The 17,275-nt window shown below is 35.5% G+C and overlaps 1 protein-coding gene across 4 annotated transcripts in view; it reads right to left on the bottom strand.

The window, feature by feature from the left end:
• ST18 (ST18 C2H2C-type zinc finger transcription factor) overlaps nt 1–17,275 on the bottom strand; it is a 421,429-nt gene that overhangs the window by 51,137 nt on the left and 353,017 nt on the right. For all 4 annotated transcript variants that reach the window (XM_078153419.1, XM_078153420.1, XM_020992483.2 and 1 more), the window contains 3 exons: nt 15,565–15,770; nt 12,338–12,549; nt 1,892–2,137 (listed from right to left, as the gene is read on the bottom strand). In XM_078153419.1, coding sequence (XP_078009545.1) covers nt 1,892–2,137; nt 12,338–12,549; nt 15,565–15,770 — 664 coding nt within the window. The remainder of the gene's footprint in view (nt 1–1,891; nt 2,138–12,337; nt 12,550–15,564; nt 15,771–17,275) is intronic.

Raw genomic sequence — 17,275 nt, 5'->3', positions numbered from 1 at the left:
TGCTTTACAAATATTATTTCTTACAACAATACCAGGAGAGAAATACTATTAATATCCTCATTTTACAGTTGAGGAAACTGAGGCAAACTCAGATCAAGTGACTTGCTCAAGGTCACATAACTAGTAAGTGTCTGAGGCTGGATTTGAACTTGGGTTGTCCTGACTCCAGGCCAAGCACTTTATTCACTGCACTATTTAGATAATTAATGGATCCCCAATGTGCTCCATCACCATGCTAAGAGATTTGGAAGAAAATTCTCAGCAAATTGGGTTGATAGAGTACAGGACTGAGCTAAAAGTCTTTTAGCTCTAGAATCACATTCAGTATCCTAAGTTTAAATTTGAAGCTTCCAGCAGAATTTCGTAGTCTATCCCTTGCCTAAAGATGCATTATCCCCATGGACTTGTAGAATTCTTTTTTCTTTGGAGATCTTAACCACTGCAGCACCTGGTTCAGCAGAGTTTAGATCTATGCTTATATCTTTATTAGCTTCAATAACTAGGAAAAGATGGTACCTCTCCAGGCTTAATTTCCCCATCTCCTTTGTCACCTCTGGTTCTCTTTGTAAACCTTATAGTGCTAATTTATAAATGTAAGTTATTATTATTATTTATTCACCATTCTGGTCATTCTACACTATATCCTTTCCAGTTTTTCGGTGCGTTTAATCCAATCAAAATATCTATTGGTTCAAATTTGACACCTCATTATGGGTGACTGTGATGAAGCAATACTGATTCTTTTTCATGGGTAAATCATCTCAAACCAGGGGAATTTGAAGAACTAAATTTTCAGCATGAACATAATATCTCTATTTAAGGCTTAAAAGGAATAAATCCATGATGAAAACCAAATCCACACAAACAAGTCTTGCTTTACTCTTTGCAATTCATCAAGCAATGAAGAGAAGGGAATTCAAAAGATGAGAAATCTTTGATACAGATGGTGTACTGACAAATTCGGTGTACAGCTAGTGTTAAGAGTTGTATATATGTAACTTAATGGTAATGAAGAAGGATAGACATTACATTTCTAGTAACCAGGTCCTTAGAAACAGAGAGGATTCTACTTATCACTTCTTTGAATTACATTGGGTCATTAGTTAGAAAACCCAAGTTAATCCTTGCTGCTTGCTATAGATTCTGGCTGAATTTCCATGACATATAGACATTGGTCAGAACTTTCAGGAGTTAGACTAGACTATAGGAACTAAGTATGTAGCTCCTTCTGAACTACAGAAAGAATAGGCTTCGTCAGAGGTTACCGTGATTTCTATGTATTTTTTACTGTATGGTTGCAATATATTTAAGGTAGTTGACATTCATCATTTGACACTTGAAATGATTAGCATCTATTTACTTGTGCACATTTGCGTTTCTGTCATAAATATGAGGAAATGAATTTGACATGACTTGAAGATTCTTAGTTATCCCTGGTTTTATTTCATCCTTTCTCTTCTGGGTCAGAAAGAATGAGTAGGCTAACATTTCGATATACAGTGATGCATTAGCCCCATACTGCTTGCTGAATCTTGAAAGGATAGATAATATAATTGCTTGAGCAGTGCACATAGTTGCATCCATAATGGGTATAAAATTTGATCTAATGACATATTATTTTGGGCAACTGGCAGGAAAAGGAGGATTCATTTGCACATTCTTTCTGTAATCTAAGATAATCATTTCCCTCCACCCACCCCCCAAATTTGAAACAAGGTCTAGAGGTCTTATCTACATTTAAAAATGAGATTATATATGTGCATATATGTACATATATGTGTGTATGTGTATATATATATATATATATATATATATGAAATCGAGGAACAAAAACTGAACACTCTTAATGTAGGACGCATCTTGAACTTCACTGACAAGATTGAAAAACTACCTCTTTTTCCTCTTCTTTCTTCCCATGAGTCTTGCTGTAGTTGATAGGTGTGTCCCAACCCTCCTGCTCACAGAGGGCCTGGTAGAAGGCAGCATTTACCAAAAGGCTTCTTGTTTTGAATGGGGAAGACGAAGAAGTTGGAATCGAAATATGAGGAGAAGTTAGAGGTGTGGCCTTGTCCAGGATTCGATTTTTTTTCATGCTTAAGTCCAAAGTGCCATTTTCATCCACTTGTATCTCAGCTACCTGATAGGAAACAGAAAAAAATATTTAAGCAACAGTCTGTGATTTTAGGCTTCTCATGTGAAGCTTTTAAGGGATAAATTTAAATGCAAGCTTTTATTTAAATGTATCTGATTTTAAATCCAGATTTTAGATTTGTATCAGCTAATGTTTAATTCTTAGGCAGACCTAAGAGTAGGTATAATAATGCTCTTTGTTTTTTAAAGCCATAAACAAAGTAAGTCCAATATTGATATTTTCTTTGAAAATTTAATGTTTATTTTAAAGTATCAATTTTAAAGTATATTATTGTATTTTATAATACTTTCATATTTTTAATATTTTAAAGTTATTTCAAAGTGTAAATCAATGGGCTAAATGTAAGTTCTTTTTCTTAGCTTTAGATTTAAATTTTCTTGACACATTCTTGAAGAGAACCATGACTACCACAATTTATAGTTAAAACCTTCAGTGCTCTGGTGTATCAAGAGTTATGTCAAATTGTTCAATTCCCCAAATATTGTAATATTTGTCTTAGTGGTAAAATGTGCAAAGACAAATGGTAGAGGAAAATGTTCTGATGTTCTAATTAGATGAAGATGAAAGTGTCCTTTTACCACTTTCTGTTATGTGAATTGGGGAAGAATTTTTAAATTGTGAAAGTGAGTGAATGGTAACTGAACTTTAGTGTGACATTTAGTTGTATGATGGTGTCTTTCCTTATAGAAGAGGCAAGTCAGTGCCCATACTTCTTTGGCGCATAAGCTTTATAACAACAACTTCAGGCTAGAGAGTTTTCATGTACTTCTGAGTTTATATGCCACAGTGTACCCTCATCCATCTTTGGGGTGCCATTAGCCAAATTACTCAGGAAACAATTACATTTTGCTTTTGTTTCACAGTCTGGTACACTGTTGAAGAAATTAAATTAATACTGCTTTGATTCCTAAAGTTACTTTTGTATTTCCTGGAGTTGAGCTCAGGAATTTAGCTTTCCCTCTGAGTTAGTTTAAAGTTATTATTTAAAAAAATGTTATCTCTCATACCATAGCCCTTGAATACTTCTAGGATATGTTTGTTATCTTTAAGCCCCACAGGTTGACCTGGTACCATTCTCAAAAGATATATTGTCTATCCTTGCCTGTCCTTGTACAATTAGGGGATTTTATTTTTTAATCTCTTCCAAGGAGACAGCAAGTTTTAGCTTTAGCTTTAGCAAAGATTACAAGATGTAGATGGGGTTTCAAATTAACATTCCTTAATTATTGGAGAAGGGTGGTGATTAGCCTCAGGTGAATGCCAGCCCATATTTCTAAGTATAGTCAATCATAATGTTCCTGTTCCAACCTTACAATCTATTACTTTTTCTCTATGTCTACCAAGACATCTTCTTTGGAGACAAATATTGTAATATTTGGGGAATTGAACAATTAAACACAACTCTTGTTGTGTGTTAATAAAGAAGGTCCCCTCCTCGTTTCTTTTTTAAAAAGTTATATATTGCTGTTAATAAACTGATTTTGCTCAGAGCTCTTAGTTTACCTTTATCAATTTTATTTGCCACACTGTCTGTACTCTGTAGTTTTCAACCAGATAACTGAAGTCTGATTCTGTAAACTAGGAGCTTTTAACCTGAGGTTTATGAATTTGAAAAAAAAATATGTCAATAGCTAAAATTCAATACAATTAGCTTTCTTTGTAACTATGTAATTTATTTTATACATTTAAAAACATTATTCTCAGGAGTCCGTACGCTTCAACAGACTGCCAAAGGGGTCTATGCCACAAAAAAGGTAAGCATTCCTGGTTGTGAACACACAGTACAATAACTTTCACGATGTGTTAAGAAGAACACTCTTGTCACTTTTATAATTGGTCCAAATTAACACCTTTCTGACACCATCCATCAATTCACAATTAGCCTCTTCTCTGAATAATCTTTATACTCTTTTCTTTTGGCTGGCAAAGCTGGAGTCTTTCATGAATCTTTTAGCAAGATACTAAAGCATGTGGTAGCCAGTTACATCCCCTGGGGGATTTAATATATTCCCCCACAATTGCCATCCATGGGTGTAAGAGGTACACTTGCCTAGTTCCATTGGCCAGCTGTTTGTGTGTAATTTTGAACTGAAAGCCCCAACTTGTCCTTGCTTCTTGTGCCTGGCAGAGTTTGTGCTTTCAATCTCTCAGCTTAAAAGATAGATATGCTTTATTGTATTTATGGGAAGTAAATACAATTCTAATATGTTTGAACTAAGATGCTTTGGCTATATCTTTCTGTCCCCTTTTAGTAAATAGTTTAATCTCCTGTGATAGTTTTAAGCCCTGAATTTGACAGTACAGCTTATCCCAGATAATAACTTAGTAACCACAACATCTTACGCCATCTGTATAATATCAAATACACTTTTTAGACCAGCATTAATAAACCTCAGTTACAAAAATCCAAGATATTAACTATATCGGTGCCAAGTGCCCTCTCCAGGATATGACAATTTTGCCTTGCCATGGCTGCATCAGTGTTTTTTTGGCTCCACAGTTGATATGTAACTATAGCAATGAAACAGAGCTACAGTAATCAAGTTTAATGACCAATGTAAAGTAAAATGCTAAATATTGTAGTTGCTGACATTTTTCATAATAAAAAAACTTGGGTTAAGACTGCACAACCGACATTCACATAAAATTCCAGACCTCTGTGACAGATGGCTTAGGAAAGGAAGCCATGTGACTGGGCTGCAGTAGTTTTATAGTGCAAAACCCATAAATAGTGCAGATTCTCTTTCACTGAAAAAATATCAACTACTCCAAGGCAACATCAAAAAAAATGGCACAAAGCAAAAAAAAAATTAAAAACCAGAAAAAAATCAAATTCCACAATTATTAAATCCTAACAGGGTTCATAGACTCCCAATGGGAAGATTTTACACCTTCAATCACCAGGATGGATTGGAAGGATGGGGGATGGGAACAACTAGCATCCAGAAAACTCATAGAAGGATTAAAAGCCATGTTTCATGTAGTTTTCTAAATTTCACACTGAAGTTGGGCCTTTCATAGAACACCTAATTCTGACTGGGAAAATACATGGGTCGTACATTTGTAAAGCAGTGTACAGATGGGCTTTAAGTGAGCGCACAGATGCATTCAACAATTAAGCATAGTCAGAGAAAAATATCCTTTCTGCCCATAGAAGGATGGATCACACGTTTACAGCATGGCTTTTTATTCAGGGCAGTATCAATATCCATCACGTTGCTTTGTGTAGTTCAAACTCCAAATGTCAGTACAAAAAAGAAAAGAAGAAAATGGCTTTTTCTGATATTGATTCACTTTGCCCATCCCAAATCTCACAGAATCTAAGCTGGATGGTAGAGACCATCTAGTTCAATCTTTCCTTAATGACATCCTCTTATACAAGGCCTCTGAAGAGAAGGTATGTTGATTCACTATTGGTGAAGGTGTGAATTACTTCAACTGTTTTGGAAAAATTACTTGGAATTATGCAACAAAAGTTACCAGATTCATAACCTTTGCCCCCAAAATTGTACAACTGGGACCATAGCCCCAAAATGTTACTCAGAGCAAGAAAAACAAACCCACATGGACAAAGATGTTCATTGTAGTAGTTCCCAAAAGTTGGAAGCAAATTATGTACCTAATGATTGGGGAATGGTTGAACAAATTATGGTATATCAATGAAATGGAATAGTACTGTACTATAAGGAATGGATAATATGATGAATTCAAAGAAGTGGCTGGATGTGCTATTTAGTTTCATTTCTTAGGCATTTGTTCTGAAACTTACTGTAAATCACATTATGGGCTTTTTGAGGCTAGAGATCATACCTTCTACTTTTTGGTTAAATTCCAAAACAACACAATGCCTTAAGATCTCAAGAAATATTTGTTGAATAAAGAAATGAATTATAAAGCTAGGAGCTCAAAAACTCATTTAAATTTGAATAAAGGTTTTTTTAAAGCAAAAATTTACCTTGGCATCTGATCTAGCTAGTCATGAAAAATAAAATTTTAAGATGAAATATTGATACCCCCGAAAGGCTTGAAGTCAAAGCTCTTATACTGACTTGTTCAACAGTCAACAGGTAGCAAATACCCATAACATTTACAGCAAAATACGCATCAAGTCTTGAATTTACTGTGGCTAAATAGAGGAGGAACAAATGACTAAAATTGAAGTTTAAAATTAGAATGCTCTACATGGCCCACAAGTTTGCCTGGGAATCTGAATCATATTATATGAAACCTCTTTAAATGATTCTATTTGGTCTTTGAATAACAAATGACAAGCTACTTTGTGCTATTGTCCAGGGGATAAAATGAAAGTCAGTGAACATTTGGTTTTCCTCCATAGTTGTCATTTGTTTTCCTGTGATTCTTGACCCAGAGACCTTTTCCTCTGCTTTCTGATAATATTTTCCTGACAATAAATGGGGCCATTCTGCCATTGCGTTAGAACTATGGAGGGAGTATGCATTTTGATTCTAATAATTGAGACAGCCACTGGCTTATTTCTCTTAGCAGGGAGGAAAGAGGGAGATATGACATCATTTTTGTTTTCAGGTCTTGTTCAAGCACAAAACAGACTTTGAACTTTAAACATTTCATGCAAGTGTCAATTTTTTGTTTTCTTTGAAGGCACACTGTGCATATGCCATTTTGTCTAAACAGGTGGGGAAAACACCAAAACATTAAACAGAATGCTTGGCAAGCAACAGTGATGGGGATAAAGATAGACTGTGAAGCTTGTTCCTACCTCTGTGGATAAGGGTAGGAGGAGGGATGTAAAATGGGGGATATCTCTGACATGTGTTGGCAGGAGCTTTCACTGGGAGAGAGCAAGGCTCTCTGCAAACAACTCCGCTGAGAGATGGTAATTCAATGACCTAGTGCCAGTTTGTGCTGAACATTATGACTATCATACCCTGTGTTACCTAGGTTAAGGATGTGGCATTCCAAACACTAGTCTCAGAGTAATCCCAAGACCTCTCTCCAGTAAAGATTTATGAGTGACAGAGATGGTTTGATGGTAAATGGAGCACATGCTTGTTCCAGTAACTAATTTGGGGAACTTCACACAGATGTTTCAGGATCAATATATATATAGCAGAATCAGAAGAGAGCCTGACACAATAGAAGAAAATTACGACTATTTTTAGTATTCAGTCATTAATAACATTACTGTTTGTTTCTACTTCCTTGATTCTCCAAAGTGACATGCAAGCAATGCATGTGAGCGATTTTGTGACCATGTTATGCTGGAATTTATTTTTTTAGGTCCCAATCATTTTTACGCCCTTTTTCTGAATCCTGCACTTTTTGCTATAATGCTGTCTAGAAAGTTTCAGTTCTCCTACTGATGGGGACTTGTGAAATAGAAAATCAATGTGGATAAACATATTTGCTTTCTAATTTGGTACAGGTGTGGTATATGAACAAAAGGTTTTAATGGTTTTGTAGACTTAAAATGCAGTCATTTTCCTCATTCCATAGAGAAGAGGAATTTTTTGGGGGAATTTCTACATCTTCCCTCCTTTCTAGATTAATAAGAGACATAAAGGACCTCCATCTAATGGCAGAAATCATTGTCTTCATCCTTTCCCACATTTTCAGTGATTTCTGCCAATCATTGATTGAGATAGGATTAGGGTATAGATTTGTGCTTTCATTGATTAAAGGGAACTACTGGATGAGGAAATTTCCTTTAGCAATGCAGGTCAGTACTGTCTCTGAAACTTATAATCAGATCATTGCCAAGGGCATTGAGAGGCTAATTGACTTGCCCAGGGTTACATAGCCAGTATGTGTCAGAGACTGGAATTGGACCCAGATATTTCTGTGCTACACTAACTGATTGAGTTCCCGTACTAAATTTGGGTTCATTTGTGAACTGGCTACTATAAAAGACTGGAATAAGCTCAAACTCAGTGACCTTACCAATAGGTTTCAAAATGATACATTTATACCAGATATCTCCCTTGGAGATCATAAGTTAACAGTGACATTAGATGTGGGCAGCTGTCTAGGTTTCCTATAAAATCCCTTTTTCTAATATATGCAGTCATCCACATTAGAAAAAGGAGTTGCAAGCAAGAGCATAATAAGAAATCAATAATTTCACTTAGTCCTCTTAGAGACTCCCCTGACCACTACAGGACCAGTTGTATTCTCCCAAAAGCATCATGAATTCTACTTCCATCTCTGTCTCCTAACACTCTCTAGAACTTGGCCATGTAATTAAAAAAAACATGTATTAAATCCTTACTCTGTATAAAGCATTGGTGAACAGTGATTGATATGATACAGTATCCTATTTTAAACAGTTTACAATCCAGTGGGAGAAATGATAGGCAAAGACCTATAATACAGAGAAGAATGCAATAAGTACAAAGGAGAGGTATAGGCAAATTAGTATGAGAAAGTAAGAAGGGTAAGATCACTTTCTATGGGGGTTGTTTTTTTTTTTCTGTATTGGACAATAAGCTCCTTTGCACAAGGATTGTAACTAAACTCGCATAGTGTCTCAAATCTAGATACTTAAAATATAATTTAAAACTTCTGAAGAGCAGGGATTGTTTCCTGTTTTGCTTTTGCATCTGTACTACTTAGCATGGTACTTTGCATTTAGGAGGGACTTAATGAATGCTTGGAAACAAGTCAATACGATAGATTCTTTTTCTCTAATGCATCAAAAAAGTTTTTTTTTTCAGAAGGGTAACATCTACTTAATCTTAACATCCTAATTACTAAAGATTAGAACTCAAGATCCTCAACTTTTGGTGGAATAATAGCAATGATCATACAACCAACCATCTATGCTGGTAGAAAATCAATTGACTTCATAAAGAGGAATTGCTAAGAAGTGGAAGAGGATACAACATAATTGGCCTATATTGTGAACTGTCTGATTGCTCAAACTCTTGCAAGGTTAATGACTTGGATTTTTTTCTGCTCTTTTCTGGAAATTTTTAAAAGAAGTTATGAATTTCCTTTTCATTGTCAGATAAATGAGATTAAACAAGGATGGAATTTTGCAAGTCATTAAAGTTCTGTATGTGTTATTGGGCCTCCAGGAAAGCACTCTGTGAAAGTGACATGGTGGGGTGCCATATTTATCCTCCCTTAACAACCACCGTGTTGAATGAGACATTTTCATGGGGACAGGATGGGTTTTCTATCTGCCAACATTGCAAACTCATCCTAAAAATCAAGCTGTGCACTTTCTGTCTCTTACATCATCATCATCAATTGTCAGGCTTGTGCATTTAAAACTTGGTTGACAATGTGTTTGATGAGACATGACAACAGTGTCCCTCATACTCTTTGCATGCTACATTTCACTTCTAGTTCTAAGGCTGCCATGACTGTCTTTTTCAACAATGAAATAAGAAGTACACAGGAAGCTAACACTTTGATTTTAAAAAGATGCCAATTGAAAAGTCACTTTTCTGACCAGAAATGCACTTTGAAAAGAGATTAGCTTGTACTGCTAAAGGCTGTTATTCATACACGATTCAGTGCTTGGATTTAGTACGTGATGGAATAGGAGAATCTAAAGGTCAGAGGAAAAATATGAAACCACTCTCAGGAATGAGGAAGCTTGTATCCTACTGTATTGAAAGTATTCATTCTGCAGCATTCTAGTAATTTTTGTAAGTGTTAACATTTTTAGTGGTGGTATTAAAGAAGAAGCACATTGATAGTCATGGATTGAAAACATTAAGAAAAGCTATAGTTATAAAATAATACAAAATAATAATATAAAAATATGAAGCATACCAAAAATGACTTCAGATTTGCTGGATGAGTTTGAATTACTACAGCTTGATATTTTCTGCTGTACTTTTAAAGATTGTGCTTTCCTTTGTTCAAAAGCCTTATTGCTTAAAATTTGTTTTTGTGCAGTTTTTGGCCACTGAGTCTTCATGGGGCTAACTTGGCTCAGTTCCGTCTAGAAACTAATTCCGATTCTTCTGTCAAATGTTATGTGGCACTGAGCTGCCGCTATGGTCTCCTGAAAGACTGGCACAGGCATTGGGAAGCAGATGACCAGGTAGAGTTTCATGTACTTAAAAAAAAGGTTCTGTTTCTAATAATCTCAGTGCCAGGCTCATTGTCTAATATTTCCTTTCCAACACATAAATCTTCCCCTGTAAGAATCTCACAGAAATTAAATAAGTATTTAAGTCATCCTTCCAATAAAGTCCTATTCCATTATTTCATCATGCTATTGAGGCTTCCTCTGAGTTGTCATTGAAGCAGAGGGTAAGCCCTGGCAGGTTCTACCAAGCTGGAAGGACTTTGAGAATGGTTTCAGAAATGAATTGCATTTTTGATGTCTGAGAATCAGCACAGCAATGTTGGAAAGTCCCCTTATCAGAAGGCAAATTACTCTTTTTCTTGTTCTGGAAGTTGCTGACAAATTTGGTTGTATGCTATCTCCTGAACATGACATTCCAGAATATCTCCCATTTCTCTGCCTTTGTACAGGTGACTGCTTTCCAATATAGGAATGCACTTCCAATATAGGAATGCACTCCTTCCTCACCTCACCTCAGCCTAATGGAGGTTTTCCTGGTTTCCTTCAAGGTTCACCTCTGATGCTACCTTCTACAGGAAGTCAATCTCGTAGCTGCCCTGCCTCCTTGTTGCTAATACCCTGCCCTGCTCTCAGAAATCACTTAGTGTCTATTTTGTATTTACTCATATGTTTATCTTATTTTCAATCAATACCATATAAGTTCTTTGAAGGCAAAGTCTTTCATGTTTATCTTTACATTCTCAATATCTGACATCCAATAGGTTTTTAATACATATTTAATACTAATTAATATTATTTAATAAATATTTGCTGAATGAATGAAAGATGGGAGTGAGGGGTGGGGAAGGATGGCAACTCTTGATGCCAATGAATACCATAGATTAAGGTCACAATCTGTTTCCATAGGAAGGTTTAAATACACAAGATGAAACATGAATTCTTGAAGTATTAATTATTCAAGTTATAGAATTTTCAAAAATTTTCTAGAATACAATATATTCATTCCTGTTGGCCAATCAATCGATAAACATCTATTAAGTGCCTACTATGCTCTAGGTACTGTGGTAAGATATGGAGATACAAAGGAAGGCGAAAGACAGGTGGCTATTGCTTCAACTGATAGTGTGAGATGTTTCCTTCAGTAGAAGAAAATTGCTGGTTTGAAGATTTCTGGTAAAGTGGAAGGACACAATTTTATAACTGGAAGTCTGGTCATAGTAGTTTATTAATAAATGGCTGGTGTGCTACCTGCAAAATTTGGTTATAGTCAGCTGATCATTCAGATGATAAACCTGCCAGTTGCAAAAGGTAAAGAAATGTTTGATATTCCTACCATTACCTAGAACATGAATGTGTTCTGGATTGCCTAATAATTCACCTCGTTGCTAGACAAACAATATTGTTGGAGGAAATGTGGATTTTCTGGCGGCTACCAAGCTCTGGAGGCACAATAAGTTTCCATGGTCCAGAACTATAGTTTGCTTCCGGTCAAACTACTCATTCATTTACAGAACATAAATTCTAAGGCACATGTAAAATGTTACATAAGCCAGGAAAATATCTCTGTACCCAATGCCGTGGCTTTCATTTCTCTCTGGTTTTAAAATTGTGTCCATCCACTTCACCATAACTGTCCAAACTAGCCATTTTATGCTATAAAATATCCAAGTAACACAGTGATTGAATCACTTGAGTAATATCTGTGAAATCTTTTTACGAGTCTCACTTTCTTAGCACAGCCATCTCTTGTGGTCACAGATTTTTCAGACAGAAAAAAAAAATAAACAATTGAAAGATTTTAAACATCAACTCTCCTTTCATTTTCCTCTCCCCCTCCCCCTCCAAACCAATTTTGAAATCTGGCTAACTCCTCCCTCTCTCTTCCCACCTTTCCATCCCCTATTCCCTTAGTTTTTTCCTTCAGACCCAGTGCTAAGGGTCAAAGCAGAACTATACATTTATTCTTCTTTTTCAATTGAACCATTCAGGTACCTCATTATGTTTTTTTTTCCTCTGAATCTCTAGAAAAGATCACGCAAGGAGAAAAGTCTTTTTTTGAGGGGGAGGTAGGGGATGTTTTGAATGTGGTTGCGAACATGAAAGGCAGTTTATTCTCACAGTTCAGTCGCTAGCACACCCTCCAGGTTCTTGGACTACCCTACCTTGGCAGACAGACTCTGTGGTTTGTTGGAGAGGATCTCTGCTGCTTCCCTGCAGCGGGTGGAAAGGTTCAGGATAGCAGCAGCTGCTGCCATGTGGGTGTCTTCACTACATTGACCGTAGCTATAAGAGCTGGCACGGCAAGGGCTCTGTGTGTGGGCGCTAGCACTAGGCAGTCGATTGGAAAGTTTCACTGGATTTGAAAAATGCTTTGCTGTTGAAGAGAGATTTGATTAGCCATTGCATGTATGTGTTTTTAGTCATTAAATAGATTTGTTTTTCAGGTGGTAATTTTGTACATTAAAATGTGTGAAGAATAAATTAAAACACAGTCCATTTTTCCATCTGTATGTTAAATACAGGTTACTAAGCTTCCCTTTAACAGAGGTCCAAGGATCAAATTATCTGATTGCTGAAAAAAAAACTCCTCTTATATTAATATTTCAGTATTTACCCTTCTTCATCTTCCTTTTTTTTTGTCTTACAAAAACTCTATACCATTAGTAGGGCAGGTGCACTGGCACCATTCATTGTGAAATATTTTGAAAAAAAAAACACCATCCCAGCAAAATTCATAAGGAATGATAGAAAGGCTTATAACTTATATGCCTAAGATTCAAAGAACATAGTTTCAGTTAAAGCAAAATATTTTGTTTCTGGCTCACATAATTATTCATAATAATTTAGCAGATAAAAATGAAAATTAAGAGATAATTTCAATGTTTGCATTTTCCCCTCTTAAACCAGTAAAAGGATTCAGAGTTAAAATTGGCCTTAGTTCCACTAGGTGGATATGAAGCATTGATGGGGTCTTTCAGGAGCTGGCACACTGAAAATTCATATAAAGTAGGGTGAATTAAGGACACAGGGAAAGGTTTTCAAGGTGAATAGAAATGCATTTCAGTTATCAACACTGAGTGCTGGTTTCATATTTCAGCTCTTTACAAATAACATTTCTTATTTGTAAATAAAAAAAGAGAAGTAAATGTATTTTCCATGTTTTGAGATATTTATATTATGTGTAATGAGGGAAATATAATATTCACAATGCAGCAAATAATAAATAGATCTTTCTTTTAGAAAACCTGACAACTTTATTTTTTATTAAAATAAAAAGTAAAACATCAGCAATGATTAATACAGGCCTTAATCATAAAGGAGGCAGAATCGTGCAAAGCAAATCTGACTATTGCGTGTCTGTTAAAACAGGAATATGTATTTATAATATACAACAAAATATGGAAAAGCATAGTTATATTGTTTATTCTAACTTCTTCAAATGAGAAAATGTATAAAATGTATATTAAATACTTTGTAAACTTTAATATGTTATGTAAAGTTTTATTGTTATCTCACTTGAGATAACATACAAAAAGCATTTTGCAAACCTTGAAGTGCTATGTAAGTACTAGCTATTTGTTGTTATCATTATTAGAATCTGATACCAGGTCATCATTTTATAATATTTTCCAATTTATATTATTAAATAGAATAAATCCTTTGCCTCAAAAATGAATTTAGTAAACCTTCTCCTGGAGGCCACTCACACTGAAGTTTCTATTAAGGGTGTTATGGCTATTTTGTAACTTGCAAATATATTTTTGCTGACATGACTGGTATGTATTTGTTTATGCAGAGTAGTTTAAACAGTGGCTTTTTTTTGCAAGTCAAGATAGCTGAACTCTCAGAATGAAATTTTCTCCTACAAAGGGTTTCCCAAAAGATTCAGCACAGTTTTAAGCTTTTATAGCTTAAACTCCTATAAGAATTGTAATATATTCTTACAGAATATTAGTTTTCTGGCCCCCACATCTTATAGGAAATGGATGCTCTTCTCAGAAAATAACAGGTATTCATCTCTTTGTACTTTAGACCAAGATGATCACATAAGTCAAGTACAGCAAATTTAAGTTCTGGTGAATGATCCTAAAGGGTACTTATATAGCTTCCTATCTTGTGACTAGCTCACCAGAGGCACAAATCTGTTTACATGTTTGTTTAGAGTCTCACCTTTTTGTATTAGAGTGTTTTAAAGGGTATGAACAACTTTAGAGGAAAGGATCAAGGAAACAACTATATATAATTTTTGTTGTGAGAACTCTGAGTTATTTTACACTCTATGGTTGTGTCACCAAATTAAAGGAAACATGAATGTATTTCAGAATGTTTCTATTTTAAATCTTGTTTGCTTATAAACATGAAATTATATCATCTCAGAATTGGAAGGGACCTCAAGGTTATCTTATTCACCTATAACTGAGTCTCAGACTCTCTATAGCATCATTTCCATGGTCTCATACATACATTATTTCCCCAACAAAAATTTGATTCTTGGGAATTGTGTCTTTTCAAACCTTTCTTTTTCACCTTTTAATCATCTGAATGTTTTTGCTGGTTTAAGTAGGATTTCAAATAAACAATTCAACATTCATGTCTCTTTTCCTTGGTTTCAATATAAATAAAAATGACTGAATCACAATAGCTCTTAACGCCTATAATTTGTCAAATCCAATTCCAGACAGATGCATAATAAATATCCTTTAGAATTTCTTTTATTCACTTCACAATAATAGCATCTTGGCTAAAGCTTTGCACAATGTTTATAGAAATATTTATACTCACCAAACTTAGGCTGTCATCATCTGGATGCAAGATACTCAAATAATAAAATTATTAATGTCAGTCCCAGAGTGGGGGACCACAGGAATTCTCTAAAACTGCCCCCCTCCTTTTATATCTGAGAGAACTGAGGCTCAGAGAGCTTAAATGGACTTTCTTAGATCACACAGAAACATAGTGACAGAAAAAGGTATAGTGGCCTAGCAGTCAGAGACTTGGGTTTGAGTCCCAGTTCTGCTAATAGCAAGCTTAACGACCTTAGTCAAGTCACTTGAGTTCTTTGGGCTTCAGTTTCCTCCTCTGTAAAATATAAAATAATCTCTTAGGTTTCTTCTCACTCTTCATCTAACACCCTATGAACTGATCTTTCAGGTCCCTTCTAACTCTAACATGCTATAAATCTATTAATTTACAAATAAAATCGGTCTCTATTCCTAATTCCATGATACCTCTGCATTCATTTGTTTAGGAACTCAAGTTTCACCTGTATTATACCTGATTAATCTTTTTTCACTTAAAAGAATCCAGAATTATTTTTTTCTCCCCTTTCCCGCATTCCTCTAATTAGAAATTTATATAGTTTCAATCAGTGTTAGAATTTGAAGCTTACATTCAGGAAGCTGAGGGGGGGTTTGTCCTTGTATTGTCGGAACTGTTGTGCGTTTTCCGAAAACCTGAGCATCAAAGCTGGCATAATCAAATGGAACTTTTCCAAACTTCTCTTGTTCTTTTGTCATTGTAGCTCTGGGAGATGTGACTGTTTGTGATGATCGGAAACTGAACTGAGATAACTCAAGTTGTTTCACAAGGCTCGTCCTGGAAAGACAGAAGGGGAAGAGTGGAGAAGTCAGAGAACAGATTGAAAGATGAAAATATAAATATCAGCACCTGGAAAGAAAGTGGGCAGACATATCATAGAGTCAGTAAGCTCATAGGTATTTACTTAATACCCACAGAGTGCATCAGACAGAACAAAGAGCTATGATAGCAACACATGTTGGTAGAACTCAGAACATCAGAGTTCTATGTCTTCTTTGCTCAGTGACCATGGTGAAGCCATACTCTGACTCTCTCCTATCTCTGTGATGGGAATAATCATGCCTCTGTTATTTTAGAGGAGGATTATTGTGAGGATCACATAGACAATATTTGTTAATAACTTTGAGCTTCTTGGAGAGAGGTACTATAGTAACTACAAGTTATGATATTTTGTTAATGTACAGGTGAGGTGTATCGGTCCTATTAGTGAGGGATATTAAGACAGCAGGAACTATTTACCTAGATGTCTGGTGTATAAGTATAGTGATTTTTTTGTAGGAGAGAATAAAATGACATATGAAAGTTGGGGCTGAATCAGGTGATAGATGGATTATCCTTTTTCTAAGAGATGAAAAAAACTAATAGTATCTTTTAGGAGGTGTCATTCACCTTGCACTCGACTTAGGTCAGGAAAGGGGTAGTTAGTGTTTTAGAAGAAAAGAGTGGTTGAAATGCTGAAAGTCTATCAGTGACTGGTAGGCTTCCTGAATCACTTTGAGTAAGCCTGAGATTCTAGTGTGTATTGATGAGCTTTCAAAGGTACCCCTCTTGGTCAGTCTGGAGGAGTAAGCTGGGGAGACAAAAGCATTTTTGTTTTGGATAAAATGGGAGTATGATGCAAGAGTAAGGGGACATAAGCATCATTGAAGATGAAACTATGAGAAGCAGTGTTGTGCAGTGGAAAAATATTTTTGTCTTAGCTTGGTATTATTTCTGACTTTACGTGCTCTTTTCCCTTATGAATAACTATCTTGGACAAAGTTGACTAAGCCTGATGGTATTAGGACAGACAGGGAAAAGGAAAAGGGGGAGTAGTATAAAAATAACTGACATTTATATTGAATTTTCATATGTTTTTTTCATTGATCCTCACGACACCCCTATGAGGTAGGTATTATTCCATTTTACGGCTGAGGAAAATGAGTCTTAGAGAAACTAAGTGACTTGCTCAAGGTCACAGATTTAGCAAATGTCAGAGGCTAGATTAAAATCCAGTTCTCTACTGGCTCTATCTCCAATTTTCTTTCTTCTATGCTATGTAAATGTATTAAAATCAAGGGATCCAACAACAGCGGTGGCAGCAGAAGAGAAATGATAGGTTAATGATTGACAGCAGTAGAGTTTTGAATTTATGGTATGACATAAGTTTAGTGATCCAGGTCAATGTCTCAGCAACTTTAGCCACTGGTGTTACAAGATTAGGTTTATAGGAAGAAGGAATCCCTAGGCCAAGAGTTCTGAGAAAAAGTTGTTTCTCTGGGATATTGAAGTTTATAACAAGG

Source organism: Phascolarctos cinereus, unplaced genomic scaffold, assembly GCF_003287225.1.
Source record: "Phascolarctos cinereus isolate Bilbo 61053 unplaced genomic scaffold, phaCin_HiC Scaffold_4;HRSCAF=312, whole genome shotgun sequence".
Classification (NCBI taxonomy): Eukaryota; Metazoa; Chordata; class Mammalia; order Diprotodontia; family Phascolarctidae; genus Phascolarctos; species Phascolarctos cinereus.
Note: the sequence above shows the minus strand (reverse complement) of the source record. Positions and strands in the feature narration are given on the sequence as shown.